This window comes from Bemisia tabaci, chromosome 1 (genome assembly GCF_918797505.1).
Source record: "Bemisia tabaci chromosome 1, PGI_BMITA_v3".
In the NCBI taxonomy this organism is placed as follows: Eukaryota; Metazoa; Arthropoda; class Insecta; order Hemiptera; family Aleyrodidae; genus Bemisia; species Bemisia tabaci.
This window is the reverse complement of record NC_092793.1, coordinates 18,838,886-18,858,770: the sequence shown is the minus strand read 5'-3', so window position 1 is coordinate 18,858,770 and position 19,885 is coordinate 18,838,886. Positions and strand designations below refer to the sequence as shown.

General features: G+C 35.1%; 1 protein-coding gene across 1 annotated transcript; it reads left to right on the top strand.

The window, feature by feature from the left end:
• The first annotated feature begins 108 nt into the window (after positions 1–108).
• Positions 109–17,931, top strand: aPKC (protein kinase C iota type). The gene is made up of 15 exons (XM_019046977.2): positions 109–243; positions 1,478–1,536; positions 2,082–2,203; positions 2,807–2,896; positions 4,078–4,128; positions 5,158–5,243; positions 6,343–6,529; positions 7,156–7,245; positions 8,024–8,205; positions 8,779–9,013; positions 9,377–9,557; positions 10,255–10,373; positions 11,132–11,301; positions 13,475–13,590; positions 14,658–17,931. The coding sequence occupies exons 2-15, from the start codon at positions 1,487–1,489 to the stop codon at positions 14,743–14,745; spliced, it is 1,767 nt and encodes a 588-aa protein (XP_018902522.1). The 5' UTR covers positions 109–243; positions 1,478–1,486; the 3' UTR covers positions 14,746–17,931.
• Positions 17,932–19,885: the final 1,954 nt, after the last annotated feature.

Genomic DNA, 19,885 nt, shown 5'->3' with positions numbered 1-19,885 from the left:
AAACAATGTTGAGTGCGGAGTTTTCGTTGCCTCACCGACCTAGCAGAAAATTACGGCCCGTGATTGGTCGAGCATTTCAATATTGTTTCCTGATTTGTTGATGATGGCGGGGACCCCTGTCACCTGTATCTGTGTGTTGTGGACAGTGGAATCCCGAACGGCAATTTTTTTTTAATAATCTATTAGTCCTTAGTCGTTGTAATTTTCCCTCACTTATTAATTCGACTTTATTTTATTCCGATGGTAAGTCTTATTAAAACCTTCAGCATTTGTAGAATCTACTTCATCTTTAAAAGTACATGAATGGCCCCTGTACCTGTCGTCTATGAGTCATCGAAGACTGAGAACAAAAGTTTTCCAGTTTTTGTGTCGCTTCAAGACGAATTTAGCAGAGGCCCTGCAGTTTCAAACAGCATTTTAAACTGGAGTATGCTACTTTTTTAGCTGTGCCGTTGCATCCCCAGTTGCGTACTAGAATTATCCTCTTGACCTAACCGTTGTGTAGGCATATCCTCCCTTCAAGTGCGAGTGCTCATTACTCCCCATATATTATAAACTAGGCACTCCTTTCTAATCATCTGGACCTTTTCTTTATTGGCATTTGTTTCAATGAGTGCTAATTTCCCTTCTAAATTTACGAATTGGCTTCAGATCATCTTGGTATGTCATCCCGGTAGCTGTCGTGCGTAAGTTACATGTCCCGACAGATACAATTTGTCTCGCATGCTACAAGCTACTGTAAAGCCAGTGCCATCTAGTAGATGGACGAAATGGATTATATTTAAGGCCTCTCTGATTCACGTGCCAAAATTTGGAAGCCTGCTAAGCTGTCATGATCTCACGGATATTTCCGCTGGAATTCCTACTTATTGTACACATGGAATTTAGTATTTTAACTCATCATACCAAGCTCCATTCATCATTATCAGCACATGTCTGTGCATCCAAATTTTCTTAACTAAGGGCTGCATAAGAAATTTGTACTGTATCCAAGTGGAAGTATGATATTCTTAACCTATCTTGCCTTACTGTGCAGGCGGAGATTTTCACCGGAAAGGTAGTACTTACTAGGTACCTATTTTAGGTTGCCAAATTTTCTATCATGCTACAGAGTGAAAGAGATAGCACCATTAATTTTGTAGATTCTCTAATGGAAGTATTTCAGTTACAGAAAGTAACATACTTAATGGCATACACTGCTGAAACTGCAAAATTGTTAAACTCGTTCGCTGTGTTTCAAAATCTCTGTTCTCATTTTTTTGCCGGTATTAAAAGAAAAAAAAAAAAAACATTCAACGAATATCGTTATACTAGAATCAGATCAAGCACATTGCTCATTATATCTCAATTATTTAATAAAATTCTCAAGTCCCTTGTATTTTTTATTTAGTATGGAGAAATGACAACTGTTCTCTTGGCAGTCTTTCCTATCACAGCTTGCATTTTTTTCATGAAATTGGTTTTTGGTTTGTTTCAGAAGTAAATTATGCGAATAAAAATGAACGAAGAAATTCGAGTTAAAACTGTTTATAGTGGGTACGTACATACTTACTCTCTCAAATTTATGGTTTCATGGTCGCAGCTAACATTTATACAGATTTCACATGATAGTAGACCAACCTGTCTAATGGCACAAAAAACGCATTATCTTCATCTTCCATACGCATTAATTGCAATAATCAAGAAAGACAAGATACCAGGTCTCTTGTCTCACTCTAAAAGTTGACTAATTTAGTCAGTGAGGATTCTGTAGAATCTCATTTGTTAATGTTTGGCAGAGCAGACTTTACAATTTCTGACAGAGCAGGGTTTACTTACAATCCCTCAGGAGATAAAGCGTGGATCAGGTCAAGTATGTTGGAAATGCAAAAAAATAAAAAATGGATCCTCTAAGTATAGCTTTGAAAAATGCAAATCTTTTAGTATGAGTGTGACGAGTCAAGCCCTCTAGTCACAGTGTCAGTGACATACGCTTGTTAGCTTCAATTAGTTGTGAAGGATTCCTTTTGTTTTGTTTTGTTAAACTGCTGTAAGTTTTTTTCTTGTGCCTCCTAATGGTTTTTTGTATTTTATTCTTTCAGGGAAGTTATTGTTTCCTATATAAATTCAGTAATCAAGTATGAAGAGCTCCAAAACCACATGGAGGACATTTGTCATCTGGCCAAAGGTCAACCATTTACTATGAAATGGGTGGATGAAGAAGGTATACTCCCTCAAACAGCTTGTTTCTTTTTAATCTTATTTCCTTTCGCCCTTGTCTGAGAAAATGGAGACTTGCGAGTACTTTATAGGTTAAATTCAAAATGTGAACTGAATGTGTAACTTTGAATAGTCATCCTTAAGGCTCTGTATGGAGTAGATGAACAATGGAACAGTGGCTTAAAATCTTAGCACATTTTAATAATAGTTTTCCTTTAGTAAAGTAATGTGTTGAAAGCAAAAAGTCAGTTAAAAAGTTAAATAAATTATTTCTAAAGGGAGAAAAAGCGAATAAAAATATGACTGACCAAAAGTTAACAGTAGAGTTGATGCAGCAAAGCCTGAAGCTGAATTCAACCAATCAGCAAATGCCTTATTACCTGCCCAGCTACTTCTTTAGAGTCAGCCAAAAATATCATTTCAAATTGGTCCTAATTTTGACATTTTCAAAATGGGATTTCTTTGCAATTTTGAGCTATACTAATTTCACGGAAATTTTAATCTTTAATATTTTTCATTTCGTTTTGGCAATCTTAGGTTGTTCTATCCATTCTTTTGATATCTCTTTTTATATTAAAGTTTTCTCTCTTACTTTTCTGTTTGTTAGGTGATCCGTGCATTATATCCACTCAAATTGAACTTGATGAGGCAATTAGATTGTACGAAGTGAACAAGGATTCAGAACTTACCATACACGGTAAATCTTTCTTTTATGCATAAGTTCTCATTGTTTTGCCATCTATTTGTTTTGGAACTCAATCATTGATATATCTATCAGATCGTTTCAAGATCAGAATTCAATTTCTGCGGAGGTTGAGTGCTGAAGACCAGCATCCATAAAAATGTTGCACGAAATCTTTGTAATTTTTTTCTGACTCCTTTTTGAGGGGTAATTCATTAATTATTCTTCACTTAGTAACAAGAAGTTCCAAGAGAGAAGATCCTTGCTCGTAATTCCTCCGAAGTTTTCAAGGGAAGCTCTTATTTCTGATCACCAGAAAGCTTCCTTAGATCCATAGAGCTTGCATGAAGATTATTGATGTGTGACTTTGATCAAATTCTGGACAATTTGAAACAGCATCGAACGATTTACTCTCAAAAAAATTGGACAGTGTCTCAAGGAGAGCTAGAGAAAGGGACCCGAAACCAGCCTCAATCTTTAAAAAAATCTCTCTCTGTGTAAGTTCGATCGATCACTCGTGGAGAAGTGAAAATTTTAGCCAGTTTGAACTCTAACTTAGATCAGTTGGAGAAAAACTTGATTACATCAGCCATTTTGGCGGACTTTTTGACCCTTTCTCTCCTCTCCTTCTACAAGTCATCTTCTCATCCCCCTTGCAAGAGCATAAATCTGGCTTGATACTTTGCTTATTTTCTCAAGAAGTAAAGCTGAAAATCTAAGAAATTGCCTTGCAAAAGCCTAGGCCTGACTCCATCCCTCCCCCTCTGGTAAAACCCTGTAAGTCAAGCTCAGACCCTTTGAGTGGCTTGCTTAATATTTGAAATCCCCCCTGGTCCAGATCCGAGTTCATCAGAGTCTCTTTTTCATGATTAGACTAACTATTAACAAATTTAGCCGCAAAGTTTAACTGTTTCAATTTCAAGTGTGTGAATACCATTCATAGGTATTTTCATTATCAGATTGGAGAGCTGTGGCTCAAAAGTATTTAAAGCTAACTCCAAGTGTGTTTTGTCTTTAGGAGTAGGAACTTTATTTACCAGCTGCCCAAAACATTCACTCTAATTGATAAGAACTATGATACATTTTGAAACTTTTTAAGTTAGACAAGCATTCTAATGAGTTTATACACATATCAACTTGTAGTGCAAATTGTTTCCTAAAGCCTCATTTTTAACTTTATTTTGTTATTTTTACAGTATTTCCCAACGTTCCACCACTACCGGGTTTGCCCTGTCAAGGCGAAGACAGTAAGTTAGACTTTATTTCAGAGAATGTTTTCTTTCATGTAAATGAGTAGTATAAACTGCCCTCTACCATCTAATTATTTGAAAAAAAAAAAAAAAAAAAATTCAATTAGTGTTGCGCCCAGGAAATCAAACCTTACTCTCTTTGTTATTTCTGTACTAAAATGTAGACTATTAGCAGGGAAAAAATTCTACATAATATGCAAAGTTTCCACATTTATTTATTTTTTTTGTCAAATATTTGTTAACAATTTCTCCCTCTTAATATCCTTGCAATAGTTACTATTTCAATAACTCTTCTTTTTTTGGAGGGAAGAAGCTCCTCCATTAGATATTGAAGACACCCCAGAGCAGAATCCTTCTGTGATAAGTTTTATTAATAGTACCACTGATCAGATCAGTCAAAACTATTCGTGTGATGGAAAATGGCTATACTTTATGCTATTGACAGATCTCGAAAAGCTGTCCAGTCAAAGTTCCAATTATGTTTCTAGTTTTTCAAAAGCATTTTTTTAAAGATTAATTTGATATAATGAGTTTTTTTCAAAGTGTTCTTACTTTTAATTGAATGAAGATTGACCAGAATCAGGTCTACTGGTTTTAACTTTGCTTAACTGAACAGTATTTTGCAATTAAAAACCACACTCTACGGCTCAGTTTAAAAACAATGATTTCCATGCCAAATTATCATGCTTCATCTCTGCAATAGAGAGCTGAATTATACAATGCCTTAATTACATATACAACTTTTATTTTAATTAAGTGTAAATTTCCTCCAAATAGTAGCAAATATGTCACTTAGTCTTCAATCATAAAAGTAAAACATGAGTGAAAGTTGGGAAATGTCTGATAAGGTTAGGCTGACTATGGTTAAATCTGTTGAATTTATAGCATGTATAAAAAGGGAGGGAGAGTGGACAAATATGGAAGATGTCACTCAGGGAGAAAAGAATCATCTTAATTTTTAATGGAATTAAACGCACACTATTTTAAAACTTTTTAACATTTGTACTTTTTTTGCCCTGACAACAGGGAGTATTTACAGACGAGGAGCACGGAGATGGAGGAAGTATTATATGGTCAATGGGCATACTTTTCAGCCTAAAAGATTCAACAAAGTAAGTCATGCACTTCTTTCCAATTTATTAAGAAACATTTCGAGTGCATTCACCATATTTCCAGCAGGCTGATTATTGAAATTGATTGTCAAAATGATAGACAAAGAAGACAAAAAAAAAAAAAAAAAAAATAAAGCGATCCTATAAGTTGGAGCAGGTGTTTTTCTTTCTTAGACTCAGGGAAAAATGATGGACTAACTACAGGAACTCTCATTGGTTGCCATTAGTTAGTCTCCTCCCTTGTTTAGTGATTGCAACCATCTGCTTCCCCCAACAGGTTCGCTCCTTTTTCTCTTTTTCTTTGTCTATCGCTCTGTCCATCAATTTTATTAATTAGTCTGCAGGCTCCATTTTCAGCATCTTATGTATAACACTACCACAATCAAAGAAAATACAAAGTCTTCTACTTTACAAACAGTACATTTTAGTGCTTTGGAGCCTGCTTTGAGCCCAGATGTAGATCACTGTTTCGAGAGAGATAGGAAACAGGTGCCAGCATCATAGAAAAGTTATCAATAATATTGTAGAAATAATTGCTTTCTTGGTCAATTTTCTTATAAGAAAAAAAAGTATTTGTGAAATTAAGGTATTTTTCCCTGAAAAGATGAAAATTTGCCTGAGCTCATCTCATTTCAAAGCATATAACAGCAAAACAAATTTAAAAATGGCTATACTGAAATATGCATCATCAAGTTGACCCGAAACTTGCCCAAAATTTAAAGATAAATGCATTCAGACTCACAAGAGGCTAGGTATCACTAAAATCTAGTCGCTAATCTTCAGCACCAATAACAAACTGGGCTTATAGTAATGAAGAGATGAGTTAGAAATCTGGTTCAGTTTGATTTTTTGTTTATGGGTTAATCTTAAGCAATGTAATGAATTATGCAACAAGTTGGAATGGAGAATTTTATGAGCTTAAAACCTTTTTCTGAGTTTTATTCTGTAGGTTGATTTTGGTAGGTCTTCCAGGCAGCTGAGTGTTATTTTACTGCGCATGGGCATTACTGATTAAGTGATGCCTCTAGACTCTGTATCAGTTTGTGATCAGCTCTCTTTCATGTTTTGACTAAATACCTGATTGTATTTGTTGTTACAGGGAGCTTTGTGCGCATATTGTCTGGATAGGATTTGGGGTCTCGGACGGCAAGGATTCAAGTGCCTTGAATGCAAACTGATGATACACAAAAAATGCCACAAGTTTGTGAAGAAGCCTTGTTCGCATGAGGCTGTTGAGCCAAGCTCCAAACCTGAAGATGCAAACGGCGACTCGCCAGTCATTCAAAGTAAGAGCTTCAAACTGAATTCAATTGTATCATGTTTATGAAGAACCAATGGTTTGTTTTGCAAGAAAAAAAAAATTGTCAATCTATTCATGATTCAAAATAAGTATCTTGGATTATAGAGAAATTATTTAGTCTGATTAGTTAAAAATTACTTCTAATATAGATATAGGTTGATAAAACAAAGCTACTTATGTAATTATGTATATTCAAGTCAATGAAAATTAGGAAACAGGCTCAAGTTCAATCCACTCGGGTATCATCTAGTTGAGGAGGTTGAGCTACTTTGGAGTTTTGATAGAAGACAAATGCTAGGTATCTGTAAGTCTTATAATCATTTAAAAGTATAGTATGTCATGTTTTCATTTTGGTCTTATGAAAACGTCATATTTTTGTTTTTGGAATGTTGGAGACACCCTGAATGTGAAATAGTTAAAAAGTGGTAACATATCTAAGAGTGGAAAGAAAAAAAAAAATTCACGGCAGGTTTGGTGATAATCCATCCTTGAAAGAAATAAGCTCTTCTTGTTGCTCAATGTAAGTAGATCTACATATGTCCGTTTTTGTGTCACATTGTGTTAGTTGCTATGGTGTTGTTGCCTTTTTTGTCATGAACTGATATTTTTCAGGTAATGCAGCCATGAAACACTTAGATGCAGTGGTGAATAATGTCAGCAACAATGACCACTTCGATCTACCCATTGATGCTGCCAACAAAAGTAAGTAGATTCGTTCGTATTCAAAGGAATGTCAAAAAATTATCATGTGACCTCCTCAATCCCTGGTGCAGGGCCTCTTGTCAGCTAGAAGAAAAACGTGATTAAGTAGAGGGAATTTAATTTACCACGGAAAAATGACAAATGTCAGGGAAAAATTAACAAACTGGATATCAATCGCTAATAAATAATAATAAAACATAACTTTCCTCGGTCAGAATCCGTGGAAGCTTCTTCTGAAGACCTAATATAAACCCAATGGCTTTTGCTAGTCAATTTATGATTATTTTCATTGATCAAGGTATCAATTTAATGATCCCAATGATTATGGTGACTTTATTGAAAATGATTATTGAGCCGTCTCTATGCAAGTTATGTTTTTAGGAGTTTTATTACTTAGGAATGATGGCGTTCTTATTGTTGACTTTGTGAATGGTTTTGTTGCTAAAATCTTTTAGCACTCTGAAAGATTTAGTTTTTCTCAGAATTCATATTCAGGAAAAACTAAAGGATTTTGGAATTCTTATATTGAAGTAAATTCTGCTGGTTTAAAGTCATTAGATACACAGAAATGAGCAGATGATATATGTATTTGGATGTTCCAAAGAGACAAAGATTTTTGCTTTCTTCTGAGAGGGACAATCCTTCATTTAAAACCAGTTACTGCGCTATTAGATACTTAGAATCCTGTTGAGCCCGGAGCACCACAAAAAAACTCAGAGTAGTGGGAAAGAACCATTGTCATTTTCTATCTTTTACACAATTTTCCTTTTGTTTCCAGTTGAAGATGAAAATGTAGATGCTGGTGCTGAAAGACAATATGCATACTCATTGGCTGACTTCGAGCTTATCAGAGTTATTGGACGTGGTAGTTATGCTAAAGTATTAATGGTCGAGCTAAAGAAAACACGGCGAATTTATGCCATGAAAGTTATCCACAAAGCTTTAGTAACAGACGATGAGGTAAGTTTTCTTTTTTCAGTTTTAAAGCTCTTATTGAAGTAATTTCAAGGATTTCTAACTTGCTTAAAGAAACTAAAACTGAATTTTTCTTCCTTAATTTGTGCAGGCTTGCACGCTTTGTTTGACTGTGATAATCCATTTGATCCCTCGAAATGACTTATTTTGAAAGATCTCTCAAATTCCTCGAGTTTATGAACTGTTTATTGTTGAGGTATCGCTGATTTTAGTTTTCAAAAGCTGGCATGAGCCCTACAAATGTTAGTTTTTCCTCAAGTAAAATGCTCTTCGAAGAAACTTGCTGGAAGAAAAAAGAAAAAGAATATTGCTAGAAGAAAAACAATGCAACCGCCAAGTTTCTCATATATTTACAAAACCGAAGTATAACCTGTGAAGTGCACTTTAAGGAAAGTGATTTTTTTCTTGCCCAATCTTTTTTAACCAGCATTTTAATTTCATTTATTTTATGACAGTTGTTGTTTACCTCAAGATTCATCTTTTAATATCGCTAAATACTGAAATCTGTGCAATTTTCAAAATTATTCGTTAATCCTTACACAAATTTTGTATTTGCAGGATATCGACTGGGTTCAAACAGAGAAGCACGTTTTTGAGACTGCATCCAATCATCCGTTCTTAGTAGGGCTTCACTCTTGTTTCCAAACCCCAAGCCGATTGTTTTTCGTCATTGAGTTTGTTCGCGGTGGTGATTTAATGTTCCATATGCAGCGACAAAGGCGTCTGCCGGAGCACCATGCTAGATTTTATGCTGCAGAAATTAGTTTGGCCTTGAATTTCCTCCATAAAAAAGGTAAATTCTCTCCAATTTTGTTTTTATTCGTCAATTCATTCTTGTCTCTGTGCTTTAGTCGTACAACAACTGTAACCATATTGTTTTATTCTCAAATCTGCAATCTACAGGGATGCAAAAAAAAAAAAAAAATAGTGGCATTGCAGGTCCTATGTGGAATGGCAGAGAAAATTTTGTAGTCCCAGTCTATTTTCAAATTTTTTATTCTTTTTTTTGCATTGTTATGTTGAAAAAGTTTAGAAGCTTTTTCCTAGGATTTAGCGATGATTTCATCAGGAAATTTTTTTTTATGATCCATTATCTTGAATTTGTTGTACTTATACTCATTTCTGTTTTAAATAAGCCTCTTTGTTGCTTTTTCAGGTATCATATATAGAGATTTAAAATTAGATAATGTGCTGCTAGATCATGAAGGTCACATTAAATTGACAGATTATGGTATGTGCAAAGAGGGCATCCGACCTGGTGACAAAACATCTACATTCTGTGGTACACCTAACTACATCGCACCTGAAATTTTACGGGGCGAAGATTATGATTTCAGGTAAGGTATTGTAGGGAAGGCAGGTGTTATTATAAGGCTTCGACATCTTGCCATACAAACCAAAAATTATTATTAATGTCAGTCGATAAAGTCTACTAAAACTGTATGGCAGATCACATTTCTGCTGCAAAATATTTAACTGATTCGGTGTTTTGTTTCTTGACTCCCTTGCCATCTTCTTGTCTAAAACTTCTTTCTATTTTTATAATTCACACAAATCTAAACCTCAAGAACTGTAGTGTAAAATAGATTTCTCAACTAAGTTTTCAAACTCAAGGGACCCAAAATAAAACAATAAAATAAGGAACAAGGGAAGGAATAATATTCTGCTATGCAGAATACAGATAGGAGAAAAACCCTGGGAAAGCAAGAAGAGACCAAACTGCATCTTTAAGCACTGAAGCTCAAGATTTATGGCCAACTTCTAAAATTGAATAAATCTTACTACGTTTTTACTTGGCATTATATTTTCTGAAAATTCTCGGATTTCAAAGTTTACCCTCCCTTTAAATTAAAAACTGGGGGGTTACCCTCCTTAACTGCTTTGCAGTCCAACGCCCTGAAGCGATTCAGGCCTCAGATGTTATGCATTACGCTTTACTCTTATGATTTGTCTTAAGATAACATCAGATAGACCATTACCTATTGTTGATTTGCTTTTTGCAAGTACTTACTAATCTCTATTCTCTTTTTCCAGTGTTGATTGGTGGGCCCTAGGAGTCCTTCTTTTTGAGATGTTGGCAGGTAGAAGTCCATTTGATATTTCTGGTGCATCGGACATTCCTGATCAAAATACTGAAGACTTTTTGTTCCAAGGTACGCATTTTCTGTATCAAGAGCCACGAGTAATTTCTTCAGCTATCAAACCTGGGACTTTCTTATGAGCAAATCTTGGTACCTTCAGCTCTTTTAACATTCTCGAAAGCTGAATTTTAAAATTTTTATTATAACTGAAACATAAGTGAAAAATCACCTTTACTGCACTAAAATTTGACCATTCTATCATGATTTGATTGCCTCCCAATTCCCAAAATTGCTGGATTTTACATAGAACTAGATATCTCACTTCATTATAGCAGAATTTCTGCAATAATAACATCCACAATCAATCATTGTTATCTCACAGAATGTTGTGATTATATCCTTTGCAATTTCAGAAATATTATGTGAAAATTTTCAGTGGTAATAAATTCTCCAAGTTCCCCACTTTTGACCATAATGCATTATCAGTTCCCCCTGAACACAAGAAACAATGTTTTCTTCCAAAAGATTGTCCCTGAAATGAAAGAAACGAAAAAAAAAATGCTCTCATCTATCGTCAAAGCACCGTAAAAATAAAAGCTCAAAGAAAATCTGACCGGGTCACTCCACATCACCAATGATCGGACGGTCATGTGGTCGGGGAGTTTTTGCATACCTGAATTTCTTGCAAGCAAGGCAGGCTTATTCTCATGGGCAAAACCAAGAGTGGAAATCTTGAAATTCTGCGATGAACATTGCTCTCCTTTTCATTGTCGATGTTTTTATACGCTCTTTCAGAATAATCATTTTTACTTAATTTTTTTTGTTCTCAGTAATATTGGAAAAAACGATCCGAATACCAAGATCATTATCAGTGAAAGCAGCATCTGTGCTCAAAGGCTTCCTAAATAAGAACCCAGCATGCAGGTTAGGATGCATGCCGGGAGCGAGTTTTGCTGATATTGTAGATCATCCGTTCTTCAGAGGCATAGACTTTGTCATGGTAAGGTTTTGTTTTATTCCTGTTAAACTCTTTTACAGTTGCCTAAAAATAGGGAGTTAAGTGCAAGAAGGCTGTATAATACCCCTTAAACAAAATTTTCCTTTGAGAAAATAGCTTTTCAAGACTTTTTCCCCCTTTAAATATCATGGAAATCCTATAAATCATGAAATTTTAGATTCCTGAGGAGAGGATTGAAGTCGAATAAATGCATCATATAAGAGTTCACAGGTTATGTGGGTTAGGGCTGAAAAATGAAAAATTTAGCGCTACTGAAAATCATGTGGATTGCTCAGTTAAATCTTAGGCAATTAAATCTTGCCCAGATGTGCTTTTAAATACGAGGAATCAGTACATTTGGTCTCTGCAAAAAGACTCTCTGCGCCCATAGGCCTTCTTGCACCTAATTCCTGAAATCGAATAAGGTTGGCTGATATGATGATAATCTTTAAGTTTTCATGTTGAAAGTTTATAAAATCCATTCCAACAGGGAGGCAAGGAGCAAAGTGAAACATCAATCTTTCTTAGAGAGGATACAGCGGAGTAACCTTCTAAATCAGTCTGGCAACTCTGTCCAAAATCTTTCAGTAACATATTTTTTGAACAATCGACCTCTTTTCAAAAAGAGGACAATGATTAACGATGATAATCATTGAATTTTTACTGTTGACAATTTTTCAGTTATATGATAAACGAGTTCCCAGTCCTTATCAACCAGAGCTCGACTCTGAAACGGATTTGAGTAACTTCGACCCTATATTCACTCTTGAGCCAGTCCAGTTGACACCCGATGATTTGTAAGTCTATGAGAAAAGGCTCAAATCTTGCACAGAGTGATCCCCTGATTGACTTATTTTCCTAACAGTTTTATTTTTTGCATCAGAACCTCACAGTATGACCGCGTTATATCTTAGTTTTGTTTCATAATTTTGCTGTTGATTCTAACGCTCCTTTGAGTTTTTCCCTCCTCCTGTAAATCGTATATGTATTTGAATTTAGGCTCAGTACAGTTTAATTGATGCCTGTAAAATACGAGTGTAATCTTGGCTGAAATTTCTAACCATATTTATCTATATTCATGCAAATCAAAGCCTTGCTCTTGTTTCTTGTATATATTTTTTGTCTTCCCTATTGTGCTAATTTTTGTTTATGTTGATCATGTTTTTAAATGCAGTGCTTTATGTATTTTTGTTTTTGTGTCAAAGAAAGTTTCTCGGTAAAATTAGGAGTTTTTTTTTTTTTTTTTTTTTTAAAGAAAACATATTTCATGTGATCAACATAAAATCCTTTATGTACCAGAAAATTTCATCACTTCGCAAAATTTACCTTTTGTATATCTGTAACTTACAATCAATGCACTAACTAAAATTTTGGTGATTTTTTTCTCATATTGCAAAAAGGACAATGATGAAGTGAGAGCAAGTAGAAAGAATTGATATTTTAATCTTACTCATCATATAAATAAACAATTATAACAGTCTTATTCTAAAGTGTTCATATCTACGTTTGGTTCCAATTGACTCATTTACAGAAATTGAATCTGTAAGAAAGAATACAGATCTATCAAAGCAAAAATAAAAAAAAAAAAAAAAAAAAAAAAAAAAAAAAAAAAATCCAAGACCCGAAAAACAATATCTTCCTGATGTTCATTTCCAACAGGGCACATCTTTATGTGCTGCGGTTGTTTGATTTTTTTTTTTTTTTTTTTTTTTAAATAACCATGCAAAATGACGACTTCCTTTAAGTTAGTGGGTGACTTGATTTCCATGCCCTAAGAAAGATTTCTTCGAGCTTTGGGTCATTCGCAAGACTTCAGTATCGAATGTCTTACCAATCCTTGCAAGAAAAGCCAATTATTTCAAACAATAAGCAAATAGATCACAATGAGCTGTCTGTCATCTTTGTTGTTTTTGATATCTAATTGGACGTATTTCTTTCAAAGGGAACTATGTGCATTAAGACATGAGCCCTAATACCCATAAGAATACTTGCATAACAGGGCTCACATCATAATGTACATAGTTCTGTTTGACAGAAATACGTCCATTTAAGAGAACCAAGGACAAACTTCTCACCCAGAGACACAAATACAAAAACGCTGCAGTTGTGACCTCGTAGTTGATGCTTAGAGTATGTAGTTTAGCAGTAGATTGAGTAGTTTTTGTCATGCCCACAGCTGGAGGAAAAGCAGGTGACTCCTCCGTACAAGCCGCGATTAGAGTCAGATCGCGATCTGGCAAATTTCCCACCAGAGTTCACAGATGAGCCAGTTCACCTAACTCCAGATGAAACGTAAGTACTTATTTCCATCATCACTTGGCATGGGTTGATGAATATTTGCCTCAGTCCATATCAAGGACTCGATATCTTTATCTGTAGCCGTATGCAAGTCAAGTTTTCTGCTCCTCCTGATAGTGTGAGTTATTCCGCACAAACGACTAAGTGCACTCGCACTCGTACATCAATCATCCAATTTTTAAGTGTGTAATAGGAGGAGTTGGTTGTTTTCTCAGGTGTCTACTAGCACCAGTTTTGCCTATTTTTCGTTGCTGAAGTAGACAATTAATCTAGGTTCTTTCATTGCCCTCACAACTTTTTGGATGAAAGAGGGGTATCGATAAAAGCTGTTTTTTGGCCCACCCTAGCTGAATTTCCTAAACTTGACGATTTTTCCCTCATCTAAGGTCTACATTTTACGAAATGCATCATGATCTGGTCATTTTTGGTCTCTTTTTGGGTCTAATACTGGCCTGAACATGGGTCTCAAGATGGGTTTTTGCCAAAAATGTGGGTCTGCGGTCGAATGCCGATTTTTTCCTGTTTATTGGGGGAAAAATCTTTATATCCTAGAGAAAAATGATTGTCATTTTTGGATTAAGAATTAAATACGTAGATATCATTCAGCCAGTGGTTTTATTTTTTATTTTGGTTATTTTCATATACAGACCTGTGTCTACATTCTAAACTTCACTTTTCTTAAAATAACACCAAATAAGAGCGTGCAATATTTTAGTTTTGAGTCCTATTGAAGAGTTAATGTTTGTTTTCATGAGGACAAATCATAATGATTGGATTAGGGAGGGGAAAGGGGGCCTATAAGCGACAAATTTGCTATTTTTGGGAACAAACACTTCAGTAGGAACATAAAACACTTATCGGAAATAATGATGAAAAATATATCAACCTACCTGTACAACCGAGTGAATTTCAGCAAGGATGCCCATGAAAAAGGTTCTCTTTTTAGAGGCAGCAGTCAGTTAAAATTGGTGTTAAATCTTTTTTTCCTCGTTTGTTTACCCCATTTTTATTTCAATTTGTATTTTTCCAACAATAATTTTATGTTTTTGTGTTGCTTTCAGGCGCGTCATTGAGAAGATTGATCAAACCGAATTTGAAGGGTTTGAGTATGTTAACCCTTTACTGATGTCCATGGAAGACTGTGTGTAAAAACAAAGATAAAAGACTTAATTTGTGTAGATCTAAACATCATGTCTGTAGGGTAACCCATATACTCGATTTTTTTTGTCCTGTTTTTTTATGATTTTTTTAAAAATGAAATATGGATATGTATCTCCAAAAGCAATTTTACAAAGACGAAGCAGAATTGAACAAAGCATGTTATTTTTAGTGAACGTAGAAAAATGTTGATTTGCTATTCGAAGTGATTCTGTGTTCAGTAATCTTAACAGCAGAAGGCGTAAGGGCTCTAGAGATTTTAAGCTTGATTTTCACCCTGTTTCCATGAAAGATTTTATTGTTCCTCCGCTTTTTGGAGACTTCTTTCCTTACCCTCTGATTCTCGTTTTGTAGGTGTAATAGTGCATTTAGGTTCCATCCGTAATCTCTCCTTTGCAGCTGAAGCCTTTTTTCAGCATTTGCATTGTAGGAAGAAATTGTTTTCTTGGTCTCCATTTTTCCGTACAAAAAGGAAACTTTTGGGTACTCATTTTCCCATGAGTATGCTTTGAAGACATGATAGGTTGATTATTAGAATTATTATTGGTATTCTCAATATTTATTCAAAAGGGTTCATTTTATTTCAAAAATCCAACTCAACAGCCTCTGAACCTATTTCTGAAAATCTCTTGCTCTGATACTTTGAATTTGTCCATATTTTGTTAAAGTGCTTATTGATGCCTCTCTTGTTTAATAATTTTGTAATATTTGCTCTTATTACTGTTGTAACTCAGAGATTTTTTCATTAGACTTTGATAATACATAAAAAGGAAGATGATACATAAATCAAAGTTAACCAGGAGCTGTTTAGCGTTCTCCTTATAAACTGAATTAACTTGATGAAATGTTAATTTTTGGCTAGTGTCGCATCGCATTGCTGAGGCATTAAAGTGAGGCATTACAGCATTAAGACCCTTGTTAATGGTTATCATAATCTCTTTTCAACTACGTTTTGTTTGACGTAAATTTTAAGTTTCAAATTTTTGGCAGTTCTCCTCTTTGAATTCAGTAATTGAATGATCAAGTACTTAAGCTGTGATTTTAGTACAGTGTGTTTGTACTTAAAATGCTTAAACTTAAGTGTCCTTATCTAATTTTCTAATGCAGATCAAATTTTAAAATATCCTTTTGCCTGTTAGTCGAGTGAAATGAATTCCTAGTGCAATGTTTGTAAGGGTGAGAAGAATTGGAATATATTGTGAGAATTATGTCTCTGCATAATATTTTCAGCTTTAAAATCACCTATTCGATTCCCAAATTCAAAGGAAAGAATGCTTCCTCAGGCAGTGGAATGACCTTCTTTTGTACTTTGTCAACGGACGAATGTTCTTCTAAAAATCTATTGAGTAAATCCTCTCTGGCTCTGTTTGCAAAGTTTTTGATCCCTATAAAAACAATGCTGGAGCTAGTAAAATAAGAGTATCTCCTCTCCTCAAAAGGTACTTGCCCACTAAGTGATCACATTTGATTTGAAAATATTCTTCTAAATTCCCCTTCAGAAAAGTTGGGAAGCCCTTTCTTATGCAGAAAAATTTCAGAGTTCACAAGTTATGTAATCCATAAACAGGAACATTGTAGTCTCAGCCAAGTGCAAGGAGGTTGTGTCCTTTAAATTTATTCTATAATTTCAGCAGCTTTAGTGGTAGAAAATTATTCAATTTGAAAATGCTAGGAAATTTTTGGACAACTAGTTTTTTTCACTGTCAATTGTTGTATCTTGTGTTTCTAGTTTGCATCAGAAACACTGTAGGTTTGAGCGTTTATAGGTGCAATGGAGGTATATATGCCCTCAGTCAAAGCTGAGCTCCTCATAGAGTTCAGAGATTTTAAGTGAGAAAATGGTGTTCATCACAACAGTTCAGTTATGTTCCGACTATCTGGATGATGACTCTCCAGTTTTGTGATTTTCAAGTTGATTCAGTATGTACGACCTGGCCAGACCTCAGAGAAAGCCTAAAAACATAAAGCGGATAAAAGATTCGCACCTATGTACAATAATACATATTCAGATTGCGCATGCTTTTTGTTAGGATTGAGTCTTATGCCTTGTTTCCGCTTTGAAATTTGTGTGATTTTTAGCAGCAACTAATCGCTGTAGCCATAAATATTTGTCCCAAAACGATGAGCTCCTTGTTAGATCGTGAGAGTATCAGGAAAAAATGCTCCAGCAGAGCACTGCACTTTTGGAGGGCTGCGATAGCTATGAAAGATCTGAATTAGATAATCTTACCGAGACTGTGGAATGAAAGATTTGCTTTGACAATAATGATCCAGCTCTTCTACAGATATTTCTGGTATGTGTTTCATCTGCTTTCTGTCATAAGTAAGACTGTTCTAGTATCAATTTATTGCCTGCTTAGCTTGTAAGCCTCTTGTCTTAAATGTCTAATTGGACGCAATTTGTCCTATTTACATTGGGAGTTTTGGAAGAAGACAGAAGCAATATTGGAGAATCGATAACTTTCATTTAGACTGATTTCTAATGAAAAAAGTCTATCTGCATAGAAACAACATCAAAACCATCCTCTACTCAGAGCAGAGTCTTATGTCTCTGCATAATTTGCCATTAATGATAGTTTTTGTGTATCGAATCTCGCCCAGCCCAACACTAAACTCCAATCCTTAAACCCAATCCACCCTCAAACAGATACACTCTTTCTTACATCTCTGAATGTTGATAGATTAATTTTGCACAAATGCTTCCAATTGGACAAATTTTTTTTTTTTTAATATTGCATCGTCACATCATCGACATTCGTCTATTAATTTGTGCATTCCTTTTGTTTCCTTTAGTGCCTTTCCCCCCCTCTCAATGTGATTGCCCTTGTGAAGACAACATTCCTTTTTTTATACTTATATTCTCTTTTTCTTTTCACCCGTATAACAACAAGTATTAATCTGTAAGTATTACTTAGTAGTATTATGTTTTAGAAAAGTTTTTAGTATCTTAACTAGTAACGCATATCATGTAAATATGAATTTTTCATTTGTCCATTCCTGTACAGTATTTATGCTTGAGCTGTAATGGGTGATGATTCTGCATACCAAAATTGCCTTGTACTCTGTTCAATAGTAATGAATGTTTAATGTAGTTTTAAGTTTTGTTACATATATTTTTTATAAGAAATATTGTTGTTAAACATGAAACAAAATATAATTTATACCAACCTTACCATATTTTATTGTTTTATTTTTTACATCTAGTTCCTTTCACAGAATTCCATCTTTTTTATCATTCTGTACACAAAATTGAGTGGTTGATGTTAAAAACGAACTTACCTTTAAGTTTATGAGCCTCAATTGACTCTTATGGAAACGACTTTATAAAATCACCAACAATTTTAATGGAGCTCAGAGTTTATCAAAAAATGGATATGTCTGGTTTTTTTATCGACTGGGTAAAATGGCCTATTCATCAACCTTAGTTTTGAGAAATCGTTGAGATATTTTCGAATTTCATGATTCGATTGTTCGTCTTGAAAGGTAGCCAATTGATGAGTATAATATGTTAGTGTGAGTTAGCTATACCAAAAGTCTGAATCTAATTTGAGAGAAAATCATTAAAAAACGGCAACCCCCCGCCCCCCTTTCTTGGATCCGGTTCCGATTTTAAAATATTTTCAATCACAAGGTACGCTTTTTCCGGCAATGGCAAGTTATCGAGAATAATCAGCAGGGTTACATGGACTAAAATTTAGGGGTCTTAATCGAAAGTTTTCCGAATGGGCTGAAATGAGGTCATTCCCCTGAAAAATGACCTGCTGATTCCGGTTTTCTGGTCAAAAAGCTTCATGAGTTCATTGCAGCCTACAACTCGCGAATAAGGGTACCTATGAATCCTCGAAACTGGTCAAAGTGCGGTCAAAACTGTTCAATTTTTAGGTCTCTAGATTGAAATATAAGAAAACAAGGGTCCCCTAATTTTCTTTTCTTTCGAACCGGGGAGGGGGGGGGGGGGGGTTAGCCTAACTGAATAACATTTTTGTATAGGTCGGCCGGTTTCAGAAATTGTCTAGAGGTATCAATATTGCAAATAAACTAAATTTCCACAGATATTCCCTCGTCCCAAGGAGCATCAATGGCTGCATACCGTTGCGGCAAACTTGTCTGCAGGGACGTCATTAATGAGAATATTAATTGCCCAAATTACGATACATTTGGCAACTTTGCAGCGAAACTGTACACGACTCATTCAATTGCCGAGGTTTGTTCCGGTCAACGTGATGATAGGTAAATCTGGAATGGATGTCTTTCGTGAAAAAATTACAAGCCAAACGTCGAAAGTAGGTACTCTAGTCGAAAGTAAGATCAGAACTAGAGCGCCTTCAAATTTGTGTGCATGCATCACGGACATCCCTCAGACACGAATAGTTGCATCTATAAGTTACGTTTAAGATACCTGCAGCGCCTTCAATTTTTCCGGCTTTGTCACGGAATCTCGATGCCCAGGGTGGAAAAGTGCGCCGTTCCATTGCGAATTTGCGACGTTTAAGAATGGTCTATTATTTAGTAACCAAACTAACTAAAATTTGTGGGGCATGTGCGTACAAGCTTTCGATATTGGTCTATTATCGCAAAAAATAATCAGACATCAAATTGAAAATGAAAGAAGACAAAATTCGACAAGTATCCCAAGAAACCGGGTCAAATTGACCCGACTATCTCTTTAAGGGAAGTTATGGCGCCGGTACGTACAAACTTCAGATGTAAAAAATATTTTAAAAAAATGTGTTGTTAAAAATATTTTCATAAAATAGAATCAGACGTCAAATTAAAAAAAAAAGGATAAATCGAGTGCCATCATAGACGCGAATAGGAGAAACGTATTGCTTCCGGCCTCAATTGTCACTTTTCGCCAGAATCTGAGTGAAACTTCATTGATAACATAGAGCGGATGCGGAGCAAGGCTATTTTCATTTAAATCTTCCGTCACATTCATACGGCGAAATGATACAACTTTTTGAACTCTCCGGAGTGCGTGAGGTATCACGCCGCATTTGAAGGCGTTTTCAAAACAGCTTAGTTCCGATACCCAAATTATCGTTTTGCATTGTTCATTTTCTTTTCTTATATTCCGTACCACTCGTTTATTTTTAATCCTCTTAGAAAAACCACCCATTTGCTAAATACA